At 43.9% G+C, this 19,568-nt stretch overlaps 1 protein-coding gene across 1 annotated transcript in view; it reads left to right on the top strand.

The window, feature by feature from the left end:
* The window catches only part of IL17RD (interleukin 17 receptor D), a 71,091-nt gene that overhangs the window by 36,363 nt on the left and 15,160 nt on the right, over positions 1-19,568 (top strand). The window contains exons 2-7 of the mRNA XM_021068996.1: positions 7,754-7,811; positions 12,130-12,255; positions 15,420-15,538; positions 16,049-16,169; positions 18,498-18,542; positions 18,626-18,777. Of these exons, the coding sequence (XP_020924655.1) occupies positions 7,754-7,811; positions 12,130-12,255; positions 15,420-15,538; positions 16,049-16,169; positions 18,498-18,542; positions 18,626-18,777 (621 nt within the window). The remainder of the gene's footprint in view (positions 1-7,753; positions 7,812-12,129; positions 12,256-15,419; positions 15,539-16,048; positions 16,170-18,497; positions 18,543-18,625; positions 18,778-19,568) is intronic.

Below are 19,568 nucleotides of genomic sequence, written 5' to 3'. Positions count from 1 at the left end.
TTTGCTTTGTGCACATCAAGGCATCTACAGAGCCTTGTTTCGTTTTTAAACACAGAGAAAGTTAGTGTGTGTTTGTGTGTTTGGATATCTGGGCTTTAACTGCATGTGCATGTTCCAGTGGCAAAGCAATCAGAAAATCAAAGTCTGCAGCAGGCAAGGGTATATTAAAATGTATTAAATTCTATTTAGGTCACCACCGTTTAGAAAAGTTGCTATCACATTGTAATACATAAATGTACCCAATCAATGCATTGTACACCTTAAAACTTACACAGTGTACTGTGTCAGTTATATCTCAATTTAAAAAAAGAAAAGGAAAATTACTGAGAAACGACTCGTATAAACGCCCTACCACATCTTTGCCTTTAGTGAATGGATTTCCTTAGAGGGTGGGGGTGGAGGAGGGGTGAAACAGTGAAAAGACTTAGATGAAAACTAGAGCTTTCATTTTGATAAGAAGGACACATGGTAACTTGGCATAGGTTGGCTCCGTGTTAGAGCTCAGAAACAATTGTCCCTTCAGCTTTCCTTTGGGGAGCGTGAAATTAGGAACATGTGTGTGATGATTAGCAACATGTCAGAGATGAATCATGATTACGGCTTTGGTCTGGTGCACAGGCGATGCTTTGGAGTAGTGATTTCCTACCTCCTCAAGCAAATCTCTCTAATTAGCTTAAGATCTCTGGGTCTTTTCGGGCCGACGTGGTAATTGCTGGTGCGAACACACCGGCACTCCCCTGGAGCTCGTGTGCTCCCCAACAGACACCCACGATCTCACCTTCCCAAAGCATTCAGCCGGCTGGCACCCGTCATGTATGAAGTTGGTTGCTTCTAGATTGAGAGAGAACAGTTCCCAGGAATGAAGAGTGAATATCTTGAATAGGTAGATCTGGGTCCAAGCTGGCTTTGCGAGTTATTTGCCTTGTGTTTTGGGTTTGCCAGCATTCTCCTCGGCTTACATCACCTGGGGCTTCTTGGCCTTTGCTCTTTTTTTTTTTTTTTTTTAAGGTTTGAATGTAGTTGGATCTGCCTTCATTTATGAAACTATCTGAGTCCGCATGATGTAAATTGACCCCACGTTCTGCCCCTTGCCCTCTTGATGTTCGTGGTCATAGGCAAAAACATCAGTGCCCTTGTGCATTTTAAGCCTCACCACCAAGCTCTCTGCTATCTTTTTTTGGGGGAGGGGGGCTTGGCATATGGAATTCCTGGGCCAGGGATCACATCCAAGCTTCATTTCCAACCTGAGCCACAGCTGTACCAACACCGGATCCTTAACCCACCATGCCAGGCTGGGGATCGAACCTGTGTTCCAGAGCTCCCAAGATGCTGCCAATCCCATTGCGCCACAGCGGAAACTCCTATCTGCTATGTTTTTTAATACCATTGACACGTAGGAAACTCAAGATGGAGAAATTGTGATGGAAAGTGGGAACTTGGAGTTGCCCACAATTTCAAGCAGTTACCTGATCAGTGTACCTTTTTTTTTTTTTCCCAGTTCTTTCTGACAAATGCACTTATGTAAATTTTTACCCAAACTCAGTTCACTAAAACTCTACTAACTTTCTGAAGTTTCCTTAATTGATCTGAAAGCAGTCTTGTGTAGGCCTCACAGTTTGGCCTACCTTCCAGGGGAAAGGGCTGACTGTAATTAGCACAGTCCTTTTTCAAAATGCATTTTTTTCAAAATGGCAATTAGGCTGTTGTGGAGCTGGATTGGAGACATTGCTCTGGGAAGCTGGTGTCTTCACAGGGCCCCTTAGGAAATTGATGGCTCCTCTGGTGGTGGCTGGCTGCTGGGGTGGGACCCCACCCCATGGCTGTCTTTGTGTCCTGGCCTTTTCTTCACTGCCATATGGGTGGAGGGTGGTGTGGGGTTTTACCTTTTGAATTTTATTCCTTTAGAGCACTTGAGGGTGATCCTGCCCTCCCCCTTCCAGAGTGAAAGATGTTTTCTCCATTATGTCTCCATTTGCTGCTTCCTTCCTTGCTAACCATCCAGTGTTCACAGCTCCCAGCACCTGGGGCTTGTTGCCGTAGCATCTATTGGAACAAATTAAAGGCTGCCTAGCACAGCAAGTGGGGGTGGTTAATTAACTAAGAATGTGACACCCTGAGGCCACGGCATTGCCATTTTTAAGTCACAGGCTGCAAACAAGTATTCTTAACTGTCAGCCCATTAAATATCAAAATGGGGGTAATAGGTAAAAGCTTGGAATTGTTCCCTGGCTTCAGAAGCCAGTGACCAGCTCCGTAAGCTGCCTTCTCTGTTCTCTTATGGTGGGTCCTGATTCTAAGCCCATATGTCACCCTTTCACAGCAAGCTAGGCCCTCCTGTGTTCCCTGGATGTATTACCTGCTTAATTATGCATCTTTTCATTCTGAAAGAAACTAGTATTTAATCAAGGGCTGTGTGCCAGGCCCAGGACTTTGGGCACTGCCTTGGTTTGCTTTGCCTTGAGTTTCTCCCCATCTGGTTCAACCAAGCACTTTACAGAGCTGTAGTCACTGGGCGGCCCAGTTCCCACCAGACCAAAGGCAGCACATAGCCCTTGGTCTACTAGTTGGTGCCTTCTGTCATCTTGCCCTGACCTGCACAGCTGCTTCTTCTCCCCCAGTAGCCCCAAGATCTGGATGCTGGAAGCAGATCACACCTGGAGATGCCACTTCCTGTGAGCATTCCCTTTCTACCTCTCATATCCCCATTGGAGCACAACTCTCACTGTGTTGGTTAGGGCAGGAATCTTCCCAGGAATGGTGACATAACCATTACTGCCTGTGAAATAACCATTTCAATATGTGCCAGACACAGTGCAGAGCACCTGATATCTATCAGTCCTCTCACATGGTTCCCATACCAATCTTCTCCAGGAAGCTTGATTCACACACTTTATAGCTTTGGGAAATGAGGCTCAGAAAGGTTTAGAAGCTTGCCCAAGGTCACACAGCTGAAAAGGGAGAGATTTGAACACACATCTGGCAACCCCAAACCCATTCTCTTTAACCACGCTTCTACTCCAGATAAGCCCTAGCATAACCCATAGGAACCTCTATCTAGGATGGCAAAATCTAAAGCAGCAGCTCTGATAGATCAGTGTTCCATGTCTACTTAAAATGAGGTGGGAAAGAGTGCAGTGACAAGTGATCAGTCTGCTTTGGGTGTGGGAAAGAGAAGGACAGCACGAGTCGTGTGTGTGTGTGTGTGTGTGTGTGTGTGTGTGTGTGTGTGAGTGATGTTGAGATGCATTTCATCCACATGGCAGCAGAAATTATGTCAGTGTGTATTAACTTTCAATTTCTGCTGTAATAAAAAAATTATCACCAATGTAGTGGCTTAAAACAGCACAAATTTATTATAGTTATATTTTATTGAAGTATGGTTGATTTACAATGTTGTGCCAATTTGTCTTGGATAGCAAAGTGACTCAATTATATATATAAATATATGTTCTTTTTTAATATTATTTTCCATCATGATCTATCTTAAAAGATTGGATATAGTTTCCTGTGCTATACTATATGACCTCATTGCATATCCATTCTAAATGGAATAGTTTACATCTACCAACCCCAAATTCCTAGTCCTTCCCAGCCCCTCCCCCCACTGCCTTGGCAACTGCAAGTCTGTTCTCTATGTCTGTGAGTCTGTTTCTGTTATTGTAGTTAGATGCATTTGTGCCACATTTTAGATTCCACATATGTGATATCATATGGTATTTGTCTTTTTCTTTCTGACTTACTTCATTTAGTATAAGAATCTCTAGTTCCATCCATGTTGCTGCAAATGGCATTATTTCATTCTTTTTTATGGCTGAGTAGTATTCCTTTGTAGATATGTACCACATCTTCTTAATCCATTCATCAGTTGATGGACAATTTAGGTTGTTTCCATGTCTTGGCTGTTGTGAATAGTGCTGCTAAGAACATAGGGGTGCATGTATTTTTTTGAATTATAGTTTTGCCACATATCTTATAGTTCTGGACAATAGAATTACAAAATGAATCTTTTGGGGTTAATATCAAGATGTTGGTAGGGTTGGCTCCTTCTGGATGCTCTAGGGGAGAATCCGTTCCTTGCCTTTTCCAACATCTAGAGGCTGATTGCATTTCTCAGTCTATCAGCTCCTTCTTCCTCCATCTTCAAAATCAGTAGTGTAGCATCAGTAAATTAAAGCCTGTCTCCATCTCCCTGACTCTCTGTCTGTGTTCTGTTTCCACTGTCATATGTCCTCTGATGGCTGACCTTCATATAATTCAGAATACTCTCCCCATCTCAAGATCGGTCCACTTAGTTGCATAGCCCCTTTGTTATGTAAAATAACATATTCACAGTTTCTGGGATTGTGATGTGGACATGTTTGGGGGGAGGTTTGTTTTTCTGTCTACCACAAAGTGTAAAGAACACCAGTGCTCTGTGGGCCAGCTCCAGCACACTGTTTCTCAGGTGGTTTCTGAGGACTCTGGAACAGCTGAAGCATTATTTTACTTTTTTGTCTTTTTAGGGCCGTACCTATGGCATATGGAAGCTCCCAGGCTAGGGGTCAAATCAGAGCTGCAGCAGCAGGCCTACGCCACAGCCACAGCAATGTAGGATATGAGCTGCATCTGTGGCAATGCCGGATCCTTAACCCATGAGCAGGGCCAGGGATCGAACCTGAGTCCTCAAAGATACTAATCGGTTGTTACCGCTGAGCCACAACAGGAACTCCTGAAGCATTATTTGGGTGTTATCTGAGGACCACCTTCATGGCGCATCTGTCTGAGGCTGTGCACTTGACAACTTCCAAGAGTGAAAGGTTTTTACAGTGCCGGTGTCCATGATGGTGCCTCTTATTTCCAAGCTCCAAGAGCAGCCTTGGATGGTCACAGGGTCTTTTGGTCTCTGGTGTTCTGTGGAATTGGGATTACCATTTTGTATCTACATCCACAGAATTGCCATGCCAGTCAAATTGTGGGGATGATCACTGTGCTCGCATCAAGTGAGTGTGCAGGCAGGCTAATGTGTCAGGCAACACTGTGCGAGAGGTGCCAGACTGAGGTAGAGCAGGCCCCAAGGCCATGGAAAGGCATTCCGAAAGGCTGGGAGGGGAGGGCTTGAGAAGCTTGGCAGGGACCACATCAAGAATGCTCTAGGAGGCCCAGGACTGAGGAATGAGGGCAGACGAGCACATTAGGAGATTACTTTGGTGCACTGAGCCCCATAAAGTTAGGACCCAGCTCTGTTTCATGGTTGAGTGCCCAGCCCTTTAGGGCTTGGATGAAGGCAGACGGGATGCTCAGTCATTGGAGAATGGATACCACAGGCAAGCCGAACTGTCTTTTGAGGCCAGTTCACTGGGCCTGCCTCTGAGCAGCTCCATATACATCCAAAGACCTTATTTGGAGGATGTAGGTTCTTGTACGCAGGATACAGCATCTCTCACTGTCTTGGGCTTCTTTCCACAATGCATTCATGGCAAGTGCCCAATGAATATCTGTTAAAAAGCATAGTGCAATAGAAATATAAGGAGAAATAGAACAAAATGACAAGCTGACACAGTCTTACAAGTAAAGTGATTGGTCATGAGACTCCTATGTGCTTCGGAGACTGCTGTTAAACGGAATGCAGTTCCTTTTTGAAAAGTTCTTCCTCTGAATGGCTTCATGTGGTCCTCTTCAGGCTCCCTTCTCAGAGGAAAGTCCTGCAGATTATCTTTTAATGAAAAGTTGAGGAGACTCAGACCCAGTGGCTGAAGTGGTTTGCCCTTGGTCCTAGCTAGAGGGTGAAGGATTAAGGTACTGACCTTGGCCCCTGGATTGCATTTTTGTTGCCCTCCTCTGATGCACCCCTTTCCTCTCCATTCTAGCCCAGTTATCCTTCCCTCTTTTAAACTTTTGGTACATGTTGTCCTTGTACTTGTTTTATCCTTATTCAAGTACTGTCAGTGGCATTTCATACACCGTGTGCTTATTTATGGCTGGCCCTTTCACCCTCACTACCTAGTCCTTGTATGCCATCTACACTGAGAGTTATTGGAGGGCCAAGGAGTGATTTGAAATTTGTCTATATGCCCTGCATGTGATCCACACACTCAGATACTCTTCTTTGAATGAGCTCCTTGGCTCCCAAAGGCAGGGATAGTGGCTGTTTTGGTCACCACTGTGCCTAGCATAATGCTTGGCTCATTATGCCACTGAATTTTTGTTCTGGGAGTTTATATGGGAGGAAAGGCTGTGGCTTGGATTGGCTTGGGCTTTCCCAAGGGGTTATGAGGGTATTGCCTCCTTCCTGGTCCCCTGCTTGTTGTGTCACTCTAGTCGTGGCCATTTGTAAGTTGGGCATCCTCTAGCTACACAGACTGGCCTCATCCCTAAGGAGTTATGGAGTTATTTAGGATTTTAGTAAGGTAGTAACACTTTCCAGAGTGTTTCAGTTCAGGTGAGGAATTCTGGACTCAGTGTGTATGTGCGGAAAGGAGGATGGAAGGATGAAAGCTGGAGAAGGAAGGCGAATCAGGAAGGAGGGGAGTAGAACCCCCAGTAGATTGTGGGCTAGTACACCATGTTGATTTAGCTTTTTTTCTTACTGCTTATTCCTCCCTTTAAATAGAATGATGTGTGTCCATCCCTTTGTGCACAGCTGTGCTTTCCCAAGGTCCATGTTTATCTGTGCTTCAGGATACAATTTCAGTGGGTGTGCCTGGCTTCAGGATAAGCAGCGTGAACATGCCTGTAGCATATGGATGTGCTGGGGTTGTGGCCTGAGACCCTGGGCTCCATCAGAAGTGTTTTGCACATTGTGTCTCAGTGTAACAATTGCCGATTAAATACCAGACTGCCAGCATATGGTTTTCTCCAGTATGCCCTTTTTTGGGTGGAAACTTTAGCTGTGTGGTTTGAATGTTTTCCCATCATTTAACATTTCAGCATTAACATTTTGGGGGAGAATTCTACAATTAACGCTGAATGGCACATTTGCAGATTATTACAGAAACAGTTAAACCAGAGTCAGGAGATCTTGAGCTGCTCTTTCCCATGGTGGATAAGTGGTGGGTCAGGAAAAGGCGGGGCCAGCAGGAGGATTCCGGGGCTCCCTCTGTGGATGCTGTAATTAAAGTGGGAAGTCTGGTGGAGCTGTTATCCCTGCTATTAAGAGTGCAGATGGCTAACGGCCACATCCCTAAGAGTTAGAGTTAGACCTTTTAAAGTCTTTTCTTTTTCTTTTATGACCCACCCTCTATACTCCAAGCATAGGTATGGATGCAGTGAAGAATTTTCTCATTAAAAGTAACAGCTTATTCCCACACTCATTCTTGGTCTTGGAATGAAAAACCTGTTTCTGTATACTTGAGGAATTGCCTATCTGTCGTGACTTAATAGGACTTTTGGACGAGTGTGTCTGGTAGGCGAGTTTTATAACCAATCAGTGCTCAAAGTGGATCCAACTGGAAGGGCTCCAGCTGGCAGCTCATGGTCTCTCTCTCCCAATTTTATTGTTAATGAATTATTATTTAACCCCCAAACACAGAACAGCCTGCTCCTATTGTTTTAGGGGAATTGAGTGTTCCTGGTCCCTGTGACCTGGCTATTAGGAGTCTCCTGAGCTGGAGGGAGTTTCCTGGGGGGACAGAGGACACAAAGGGCAGGGAGGTTGCTCGGCCCCTGGCGTGACCCTGGCTATCTGTGGTCATGTGTGTCCTTTGACTCTGTGGAGATCTGTGCTGGAAAAGCAAATTGGCTTCACTCTTCCTCATGTTCTCCTGTTTTCCCACAGGGAGTGGGGCCGGCCAGCAGAAACAGTGGGCTGCACAACATCACCTTCAGATATGACAGTAAGTAAATGGCTTGACTGCTGAAGAATGGAGCCCTTTCCGTGATCTCAAGCTTATTGCACAGTCGTGGCTAATCAAGGACATGGCAGGTCCTGGAGTTGAGGGATTTTCTGAACTTGCTCAGGTTTGTCGACAGAGCTAAAGCACCTTAGTCTCAATTAAACCACCCAAGTATTTTGGAGCTTGAATGGGTCACTTGTCCTGCTTAGTGTTCAGAGAAACTGTGTATGGAGACCTCCCCTGATTTCCTGAGGACACATCCTTAAGAAAAACACAGATGCCTTTAGGGCCCAGCAGGGAACAAATGAATCAAGGTGCAGGATGCTTGGGAGAGGTAGGGGCTGTGGCAAACTAGGTAGCCAATGTCTAGTCTTAAAGGAGCACTAGCTTCTCTATTCCAGCTTGGTGTGGCCTTGAGAAATCCCCCTAGAGCACAACCAGCCAGATGGATTTCCAAGAAGAGTGGGAAATTTGCTTTTTTTTTTTTGGTATGAACTTTTTTTGCTACACCTGCAGCATGCACAAGTTCCCAGGCCAGGGATTGAACCTGTGGCACAGCTGTGACCACGCCAGATCCTTAACCTGCTGTGCCACCAGGAAACTCTTGAACATTTTTTCTTTTAAATATTGGCGTTTACTTAGACTTTTTCACAAACACAGAGTGGGCCCAGGAGTCTCTAGTTGGCCATCTTTGACCTAGGCCCACTTATCAGCTCAACTATGGCAGGTGACTTTGCTTCTCCAAACTTTAGTTTTCTCATCATGTAAAATAAAGATTAGCTTCTTCTTGGCATCATTTTGAGGCTTAAATGAAGTAACACTTAGAACTACTCATCTCAGGAGCTGGCTGTTAGTGTGCCCTCAGTAATAGAAGTCATTCCAACTGGAGTGGAATCGAAGCACTTTGGGAGCCCTTTCTTTCAAGGAAGCGTGACTTTTTCTGGCTGAATAGTTTCGTCATGGCAGGTAGGGATGCTTTTTCTGATTAAGTATATAGAACCCTGCCCCCAAGCATCTGCTTTCATGCTCTAGAGGTAATTATATAGAATTATGCGCATTTTAGTCTTCTGAGCCATACTTCATAAGTAAAAATGTTGACAAGGAGTTTGATTCATATTTAGTGACTCCTGACGTTTGATTCATCTCTTGGGGAAAGTTATTGAGGCCTCTAGAATAATCACTGCTAAAGCAGGATTTCTGAGGTCATGTATGCAATTGACAATTAAAAGATACAAATATGTATGTCAAGTTCATGTCCACAATTGCTAACATGGGTACTTCAAGCTAACTGGTGAGAACTTACATGGGAAACTTAGACATTCCACATTCGTGGTGTGCATGTTCTGGGTAAATGCTGTGATGCTAATGAAAGATTTGCAAGTCCATGATACTTAATTCAGCTAAGTAAAGACATGTGTAAGGGATATTTCTTTAGGTTAGAAAGTTAATTTCTAATATATGTTCTTGGTTCTGGTAGGTCTTGTATTACATTCAAGAGTTCAGAATTTTCCGGTCAGCTGCAAACAAGTATTTGCATCTCTAATTTAATATGGGGTTTTGTGAAAGAGGATCTATACCTGTAAAACTTAAAAGTACCTTAATGTTTTCTTCATGGGACTAGAACTTGGCCTACATGCCTCTGCCTGTCTCTTGGTCATTATTTTCTTTCTTAATTCTTCAGCATTTAATTAGACTTTAATTCACAACTTGACTCCTGAGGCATCTGAAGCTAGGTTGCATTTTGGCCAAATGTCATTTGGGCATAATTTTTTTGTAACCGGAACCCAAAACCTTAGAGTTGCTAATAATTGGATCCAGGCTGTGCAAAAAACTTAGTCATTGTTTTCCATTGAAAAAGATAATTTCTTTCTCCCACAAAGAAGTTCCTGTTATTGCTTGGTTGACTGGTTACTAGTTCTGTTTGAAATAGCTAAGAACCAATGACCAAGTTTTCGCCAAAAGTATTAAACTACAAAAATCTTGTTTTTCTATTCCTTGCCATTTAACACGAAGAAAGAAAATGTCTTGCCTTTCAGTCAGAATCAGCTTTCCCAGATCTCCTTTCCTTCTTTGATGCTGCATTTCTCCTTTTCTTCTTCAGGCTCTAAGGAGGTAATGCCTAAAGAGATTGTAATACATTTTCTTAATTCGTAGACTTATATTTACATAATTGCATTTACAGAAACCCAGAGTGCTGATTTTGGTATTAGGAATGAACAAAGGGAAGAAAAGCCATGATTGATTCTTGTCCATGCATCTTTTCATAAAGCTATTTAAGTCAAAGGTTTTCTTTCATTAATAGACCTCAATAAATGAAAATACTTGAACTTTACAAGCACAGTGGGATCTTGTCTTTTTTATATTGGGAAGCTGGTCGGTCTCAGCCAGATTTTTGCAGGCTGAATACTTTTGATTCAGAACTTATTTAGTCATTTGTGCCAAGGATGGAATGACAGTCTGAGGTTGCTTTCTATCCTGACCCTGGGCCAGTCACTGGTGGCATTCCAAGTCACCCACACACTCTCTCTTGTTACAAGTTTCCTCGTTTGTTCAATGTGGGTGTTAAACCAGATGTTTAAAAATGTTTTTTTTCCCATTCTGAAGTTCTCTTCTGTACCCAGAGAACATATGTTGAGTGCTTTGAGAGTGAATTTTCATTAGAAGTGGAATTCAGTTTTATTAATTATTAACATCTTTTCTAAAGAAGTAATACTGAAATGTACGCTGTTTTTGAAGTGGGTGGAATTCACAGAAGAGAATATGCCTTCTGTAGCAGGTTAAGCAAAAAAGCAGGACACAAAGCAGAGTGGAAGACAGAGTTGCAAAGAGAAGGGGGGCGCATTTTAGAGCATGTGTGTTGTTCTCTAATAAGACATTTTAAAAGAAGGAAAATTATGTGCACGTTCAAAGGCTTGTAGGGGTATCAGTTAGACATTAGCAGTTACTTCTGTGTGGTGGGAGATTATGGATGACTTTTACACTTTTCTTATACTCTTTTGTGATTTTTCAAATATCTAGTGAACATTTTTAGTCATAAAGATGGGAAATGTGGAGTTCCCGTCATGGCTTACTGGTTAATGAATTCGACTAGGAACCATGAGGTTGTGAGTTCAATCCCTGGCCTCGCTCAGTGGGTTAAGGATCTGGTGTTGCCGTGAGCTGTGGTGTAGGTCGCACATGTGGCTTGGATCCCAAGTTGCTGTGTGTGGTGTAGGCTAGCAGCTGTGGCTCTGATTCGACCCCTAGCCCGGAAACTTCCATGTGCTTCGGCGAGTCCCTAATAAAAAAGACACACACAAAAAAAGAATTATGAGTTGGTAGAGTTCCCTTGTGGTGCAGCAGGTTAAGCATCTGGCATTGTCACTGTGGCACAGGTTTAATTCCTAGCCTGGGAACTTCCACAGGTCACAGGTGCAGCAAAAAAAGAATTACGAGTTGGTATCTGTAGGGATGGCTGGCGGTTCTCCCTGTAGGAGTGACCGACCAAAACAGCCTGCAGCTATCCTCTGAGGTTCCCGCCTGGCGGGAAGCTTCTGGCAGCTTTTAGGATCTTGCAGACTTTGAAAGTATACTTAGCAATACCAGGTGTTGCAGCTGCTCATGTGGTCATGGCTGCGTTGGTGAGTGGCAGTGAGTAATGGCCTCACACAAAATCAAAGAATCCAGTGGTTTTGCTTTCTCGAGCAATGTGGGACTGTTTGGATTTGGTAGGTGTTGTTGGTATCTTTGATGAGGTGGTGTTTGGGAACAAAAGTTTTACCTGTGACATGCTCATTCACATTAAAGGTGCTTTGTTTATCACTCAGTCCCTTTGACAGCTCCTAACTGGATTCTTTAACAGTCTGGCTGGGATCACCCCCCTATGAAGTCACATCCTCATATTAGTTCCTTTTCCCCATTCATCTTACTCTCTTCTGAAAACAACCCCAGATTAATTAGACATTGTTTCACTTCAGATCATTCTCTAAAACTAATTTAACTGATGTAAATTATTAGTGATCTAGATAAAACATCATGGTAGGAAAAAATAACGTTAATGCCTGCTACACATACAAACGCCAGACCTTACATAACCCTCCTACCACTGTCCTGGAATTTAACTCCAGGGTAGGGGTGGTGTTACCAATAAACCCCACTGCAATATCCTATAGTTTTCCAAAAATCTAACCTTTAAAGTTATCTTTGGGTTTGGAGACAAGCATCTTTAAACAGCATGAATTTGGCCACCTCCAGACATGCTCCATGTAATTTGAGAAGATGAACTTGGAAAGTAAAAAAATGTTTAAGTCAAACTGTTCTCGTTCTCCCAACTCTCTAGACTGCACCACTTACTTGAGTCCTGTGGGGAAGCATGTGATCGCCGACGCCCAGAATATCACCATCAGTCAGTACGCCTGCCACGACCAAGTGGCAGTCACCATTCTCTGGTCCCCAGGGGCCCTCGGTAAGTGGTCATAATGGAGTCTACCACAGTGGCTGAGTAGATGGTGCCAGTGCAGGGGTCCCAGGTGTGACAGCCCCCGGGGGCCAGTAGGTCTTGACCTGAGCCTAGCTGTGCTTGGGCAGAGACGTGCAACCTACTTGGTTGCATCCTCCTGCTGTGCATGCATGCAGCTCCATGCTGTAACTACCACACAGCTGTCTTTTTGCTCCCTTGGCTATTAACAAGAGGTAATGTAGGTTTGAAAAATAATGGTGTGTGAGTGATAAATGGTGCTGAGGCCTTGGCCTCTGTGTCTCAGCAGGAGTTGGGGGACGGGTGGCCTATCCAAGGATGTAATGGCTTCAGCATCCTGCATCAGTGATCGTTGTGGCCACACAGAGATGTGCAGGCCCAGCATTGGCACATTTCCTGATTTTTTTTCAGGGAAATCCCAGTTTTTGTGAGAAATCATGGAAATCAACAAATTTTAAATGCTGATAACTAATTGAATTTGTGTTTAATCTGTGTGGGCTCAAAACAAAACAAAACCCAAACTAAAAAAGCAGAAAAAAGAAAACCCACATTATCTGGCTGAATTAGTTGAGGGTTGAGTCTCCTTGAATTGATGATATACAGAGAGAATGGGGTAGTTGAATGTAGGAAATGGGGAGGCCTCATTTGTTCCTATGGGCCTGGGTTTGAACCTAGAATCTACCTTTCAAAAGAAGCACTTAAACTTGGCTGAGCCCCAGCTTCCCCATCTATAAAGTGCACACGGCTTACCTCTTGGTTTGTTTTAAGAATTAGACACACGGTGCATTTCTAAAGAGAGCTTTTAAAAAACCGTGGCTGTTGTTATCATCATCAGAAACCTAGTCCTCAGGTCTCCTCCTTTGACATTGCTATCCAGTCTTACAATTAAAAAAAAAAAAAAGCAAACATCTGGCCAAGGGAAAGGTAGAATATAGTCTGAATTCTTAATCTGAATGGGAGAAATCTCAGAGGAACCAGACTGTGGGAGAGGTGAGTGCAGAGACAGGGAGGATGGATCAGACCTGTGCACCTTACTTACTTACCCAAGTAAATGCTGCTGGCTTGGAACCTAGTGGGTTTTCCAAAAATAACATTATCTTAACATTTAAAAAGAAAAACATCTTCGGCAGATAAAAGAGAAGTGGTTATTCCAATATAAGGTTAAACGTTAAACGCTTAAGGGGTTGACCCAGCAAGTTGCAGGCTCCCTCTTTAGACTCAAAGTAAGAGATGTGAAGAAAACTGACGTGTGGAACAGTGAGGTCAGAAGGGTGTGCTTTTTCTGCAGGTTGGTTTGTGAGTGGGGATGGCTGGACATGTTCTATCAGTTTCTATCAAGGAGACTCCTTGGGAGACAGAAAAGCTTATGGTTATGGGTTAAGAGCACTCTGGGTTTGAATCCCAGCTCTGTCATTTAATCCCTGTGTGACCCTGGGCAAGTCATTACGCATGTATACACCTTGGTTTCCTCATCTATAAAACGGAAAAAATAATACCTTCCTCTTATGGTGGTTGGGAGAATTTAATGAGTTCAATAATGAGGAGTGAATAAGTTCCTTAATGAGAAACTGCCCTGTAAAATTGCTAAACATTATATAACTACAAGATGTTAATGATATTGTAGTAAAGGTGTTACTAAGATAGAAGATTTACATTTACTGCCACTCCTTATGCTGCCAGGCTTTGTAGAGTGGCTTTCCAAGCAGGTCTCTTTTCAAGATAAAAACTAGGATCACTCACTTCCACCCCAGCTGATGAATTTTTATGTAATTGTGAGATGTGGAGTTTTATAATCGTATTAATCACCTGACTTTTGTTAAACAGTTCTGGGGACATCGCATGAATTAAATTATAGTATAAATATAATGAGGATCTGTTTAAAAATCTTTTTAGGAGGTTGGGGGGATCTCAGAAGACAAGTTCCTGTGAGACTTACTACATAGTTGCTGGTCAGAAACCTTGGATCTTGTCAGCACATCCAAATCTCGGGCTGTGGGTCAGCCAGCGCGCACCCTTGCAAGGGAGTTTTGTACTTGAAATGCAACATGGCAGGGTCAGTCCTTGCATACTCTTGTCCTCTGACCCTCTAAATCACGAAGCTCTAATTGTAGCTCTTTTGCCCTTCCCACCATAACATATGTGCTCTTCATCAAATAATTACAAGGATTGGAGACCCTATTCCGGAGAGAAAAAGATTTCCCTGGCCTTTGCCATTGATAATTTTCCCACCTGGTTAATTGCATCCTGTGTAATTACTCTCACCCTGGGAGGGGAAGGGTTGAAAACGTCTCCTTGTCTAGTATTCCGAAAGAATGCGAAATCGATATCTCGCCAATTGAGGCCGGCTTCAGGGAGCTCCAGCTGCAGTTGGACCACTTTAGTCTCCATGGGATACGAAGCCCCAGGCCTGGCTCTCGTGGCCAGCAGCACTTAATCCTTTTGAAAGCATATAGCTGGACGTGCAGCAGGGGAAGCTCAGGTGGTGGGAGGCAGGGCCAGTGCCTTTCAGCGGCGCTGTGGGCGTCTTGGGGCCTCTGAGACCGTATGACGAGCACACACTGGGCAGCTCTTGGGTGTCTGCCTTTCAGGCGTGATTAGAGCCAGAACCGCTTTGTAAATCCCATAGGCATTCTCCTGAACTATTGAATCTCAAGTCTAGGAGCCCCTTGGGTGCAGACATATATTTAGTTGGGAATTTTCTACGAAACATGCCAGCAAATATAGGACTGAAATGTGGAGTAGAAACATGGTTTGGGGGGAACCCCTAGACAGCACGGGGAATGATTGTTAGCTGAATACACGTTGTTTAATGACCTAGAATTTATATATTCCACTGCAGACTTTTATGATCGACTGTGACTTGAGTCTAAATATCTGAACCCTAATGTCATAGAGGCAAGGGGCGTTTGTGAAATGGCTGGCTGGATTAGAGGTTAATGAAATAGTAATGGTGGGACAGAGAAAATCACCTGGCCTTTTACAGAGGAATGCAGGGTATGCGTTATTCCTTTCTGTAAACTCAGATATTCTGGCTGGAGTAAGAATTCCTTTAACTCTGTTGTGTAGGTGGAGAGGACAGTAATCTTGAAGGAAGGAAAGTGCATTCTAAGTAATTAGGTTCACTTTTAATAAAAGCATTCTGCTCTGCTTAGGCATCGAATTCCTAAAAGGATTTCGGGTAATACTGGAGGAGCTGAAGTCAGAAGGAAGACAGTGCCAACAACTGATTCTGAAGGACCCGAAGCAGCTCAACAGTAGCTTCAAAAGAGCTGTAAGTCACACACGGGGGAATGTGCTCCTGAAGACACCCCATTGTTCTGGGGGCTGAATGGTCTATTGAAAGCCCATGAAACTGGAGGAGGAGGGGCTGTGGGGTCCACCCCCCTGCCAAGGTGGGCAAGCCTGCTCCCTGTTCCCAGAAACCCTCCAGCACCTCTCAGTGGTAAACAGACATGCCTCTCAGGTTACACGCTGGAGCAGCCCTCCTGGAAGGTGGCTTTTGTGCCCCCGGGTGTGGATATGGGCTCCTCCCCACCAACTTTCAGCCCCGGCTTCATTGCCAAAGAACAGAATTGCCCACCTTCCTTTTCAGTTGAGGGTCCAAACCCAAACTTGACCCAGAAAAGAGATCTCCCTTCCTTCACCGAGGGGATACATCCCCCAGCTCTGGAACTGTGTTGTGTCTGGGTGCCCCCCCCCGGGGAAGACCGGAGCTTTCGTGTGTAGGTGGAGGGCTGGGTGATTTCTCCGTGATGTCACATGTGTTTTTGTTCCCTTTTAGGGAATGGAATCTCAGCCTTTCCTGAATATGAAATTTGAAACAGATTACTTTGTCAAGATTGTCCCTTTTCCTTCCATTAAAAACGAAAGCAATTATCACCCTTTCTTCTTTAGAACCCGCAGTGAGTATGGTCTTGGCTGTTTCCCATGGGGAGATATTTCTCTTGCTTTTAATGACTTTTTGACAGAGATATGTTCAAGAGTTCATGAAATACTAGTGTGAAACTAGCAAGGTAAAGAGAAAAGCATCCAGAATAGCAAATTTTAGAATTAAAGTTTGGCCCATGTAGCATTCATCTAAACAGAGTCACCCATTTCTGGCTTGTTCTAGAGTAGACATGATGGAGTTCCCATCATGGCTCAGTGGTTAACGAATCTGACTGGGAACCATGAGGTTGTGGGTTCCATCCCTGGCCTTGCTCAGTGGGTTAAGGATCCGGCCTTGCCGTGAGCTGTGGTATAGGTCAAAGACGCGGCTCGGATCTGGCATTGCTGTGGCTCTGGCATAGGCCGTCAGCTACAGCTCCGATTAGACCCCTAGCCTGGGAACCTCCATATGCTGTGGGAGCAGCCCCGGAAAAAGGCAATAAGACCAAAAAAAAAAAAAAAAAAAAAAAAAGTAAATAAAAATGGAGTAGACATGATGGTTGATTTTTTTTTTTTTTGAAGGTACTGTAAGACAGCCATGTATTAAAAATCATTTGATTAAAAAAACAGGAGTAAAAAGTTTAAGTTGGTTTTGAAGTGAAGGGTAGAGCATGAAATGATTCCATTGTGTACCTGTCATCAGGAGGGTGGCCGCTGTCTTTTTTAGGATTTGATTAGGAAAATGAAGCAGTATCCCTGAGGTTACTTCGTTCTAGGAAGTTTATTTACTCATTTACCATCTATGTGCTAGGCTCTGTTCTAAATATTTTCCAAACATTCACGCAGCTTACCTCCATAACAACCCTACAAAAAATTTCATCTTAACTATCCCCACTTACCAGATGTGGAGTCACACACAGAGAGGTTAAAGGGCTGCAGGAAGCTGGGATTTGAACCCAGAAGAGCCTGACTATAGAGTCCACACTCCACTCTCAAACAAACTTGCTGGGTGCCTTTCTCTGTGTGGCTCTTTTCTTTTCCATCTGTTCTGCACACAGTGTGGTGTGTCTTTCGTCCCCTGAATTGCTGCTTTCAAATTTGGTGCCCATGGGGCAAAGACCATGTGCACTTAATAGCATCTCCTGATGCTTTACACATCACAACGAGATAGAGAATTGAAAGATTCAAAGAATGTGTTTATGGAAAGCTTGCCTACATCAAAACTAGCTTTAAGATTAATTTTCCTGGAGTTCCCATTGTGGGGCAATGGAATTGGCGGCATCTCTGCAGCACCTGCATGCAAGTTCGAACCCTGGCCAGGCACAGTAGGTTAAAGGATCCAGTGTTGCAACTGTGGCTTGGCTCTGATCCCTGGCCCAGGAACTCCCTATGGCTCAGGGTGGCCAAAACAGAAAAAAAGAAAAAAAAAAAAAAAGATTAATTTTCCTGATCAGAATCAGTGTCTATCTGGGCATGAGGCAGGGGCAGAAGAAGCATTTATCACCATTTCAGTGCACTGTGACCTTGATGCTGCCTTTGATTTTCTTGGTATGGTAAGGACCTTTTCCAGAGGGTTCTCCCTGGGTTAACAACATGACATGTAAGACTAGCTGTTAGTTGCCCCTTTACTGTATTTATATCACATTTAAATCCTGTTTCGAAGCTACTGACTTTGCTGCCTGATTTTCAGCACTTGGTGCTACTACTTAGTAGATGCCAAGATGTCATTTTTAGACTCCAGCAAAAGGATTTTAAGAGTGCTAGTGATGGTTAAAATAACCTCAAGACAAGTTACCAGGATCACTCTGAAGTTCTGTTGTGCCAGACATTCTGGAATGGAGCAGGGGCTGGCATTATTACTGTCTGTAGCTAAAGCAGAGCCCCCGTGCGGCAGAAGCATAAACACTATCTTACTGCCCTTTAAATTGTATAAAGCCTGACAAGCTTTTAAAATCTGAGTGACTCTACATTGTTTCCATTTATTTGGCATAAAATTAACTGCATCAGTTTTATATATATATATATATATATATATATATATATATATATTGTACAGTTCAAATTTTAATAAGATACAACTTCACTATACCGAAAATCACTTAAATTGATGCATTTTTTTGGCTGCGCCTATGGGTATAAAAATTCACAGGCCAGGGATAGAATCCATGCCATAGCAGCAACCTGAGCTGCTACAGTGACAATGCTGGATCCTTAACCAGCTGCACCACAAGAGAACACCGAATTGATGCATTTTTCATTCTTCCCAGCAGCACCCAGTGCTGTTTATTTATACTGTATTGAATTGTTGCAGGAGAAAAATGTCAAAGTGTTCTAAAACTAAGTACGCTCATCTTTCTTAATAGCCTGTGACCTGCTATTACAGCCGGACAACCTGGCCTGTAAACCCTGTAAGTACAGCTATGCTTGTCTGTCAAGTCCCAGGTGGTGTCGGGGTGCCCTGGGGTACTCACTTCAATCCTTCCTCTCCTAGTCTGGAAGCCTCGGAACCTCAACATCACCCAACATGGCTCAGACATGCAGGTGTCCTTCGACCACGCGCCACATACCTTCGGCTTCCGTTTCTTTTATCTTCACTACAAGCTCAAGCACGAAGGACTCTTCAAACGAAAGACCTGCAAACAGGTGAGCTGCTAGGTGCACATAAAGAAACACTCCTGTTTTAAAGTGACCCCTGGGCGCCTGAAATTTGGATGGTTCTGTGCAAACATTAGGCTTTGTGGATGCTGAACATTGGCAGATATTCCAAATGATATCAGTGGGTGCATCTCAGGGCCATCTTGAGTCATCCCTCTCTCCTTAGTGATCTCTACACCAGATGTCCCAGGGTTGATGTAGTGGTAAAAGTATTACCAAGGAACCAGGACCATGAAGTAGTTCTAGTTTGTTCTTCTGTATTTTAAACATGAATCAGGTGCTCATTGTGTGCTGGTCACCAAGCTTTGTGGTCATTGCATTCCTACAGCTCAGTAGAATAGAGACAGTTCTTATCCCCACTTTAGAGAGGGGAACCTGAGGCTGAGGGAGGTCACCTGGCTTGCTGTTCAAGCCCTCACAGCTAGTAAGTGAAAAAAAACACACCTAGGAGCCAAGCTACCAGCACTGCAGTGGCTGGTGATTTTATGCAGAGGCCAAGGTTAGGTTGAAATTCAGTAACCAAGTTCCTAAACCAGATGTGGTCAGAGGGAGTGGGAAATGTTTTGTGGAAGTTCACAGGATTGCTAGATGACCCCATGCGAGCACCATGAGGTTTTTAGTCATATCATAGTGGCAGAAGTCCTCCCAGGTGTACTCCTATGTGTGTGGAGTTTTGTTTTCCTGCTGGCTCTCAGCTCTGTTACTGACCTTTTGCTCCAGTTAAAATGATGGCAAATAAAACATGCACAAACATGGAAGGGTAATTTCTTTCTCCATCT

The sequence above is a fragment of the Sus scrofa genome, chromosome 13 (genome assembly GCF_000003025.6).
Source record: "Sus scrofa isolate TJ Tabasco breed Duroc chromosome 13, Sscrofa11.1, whole genome shotgun sequence".
NCBI classification, from domain to species: Eukaryota; Metazoa; Chordata; class Mammalia; order Artiodactyla; family Suidae; genus Sus; species Sus scrofa.
This window is presented reverse-complemented; position numbering and strand designations above follow the sequence as displayed.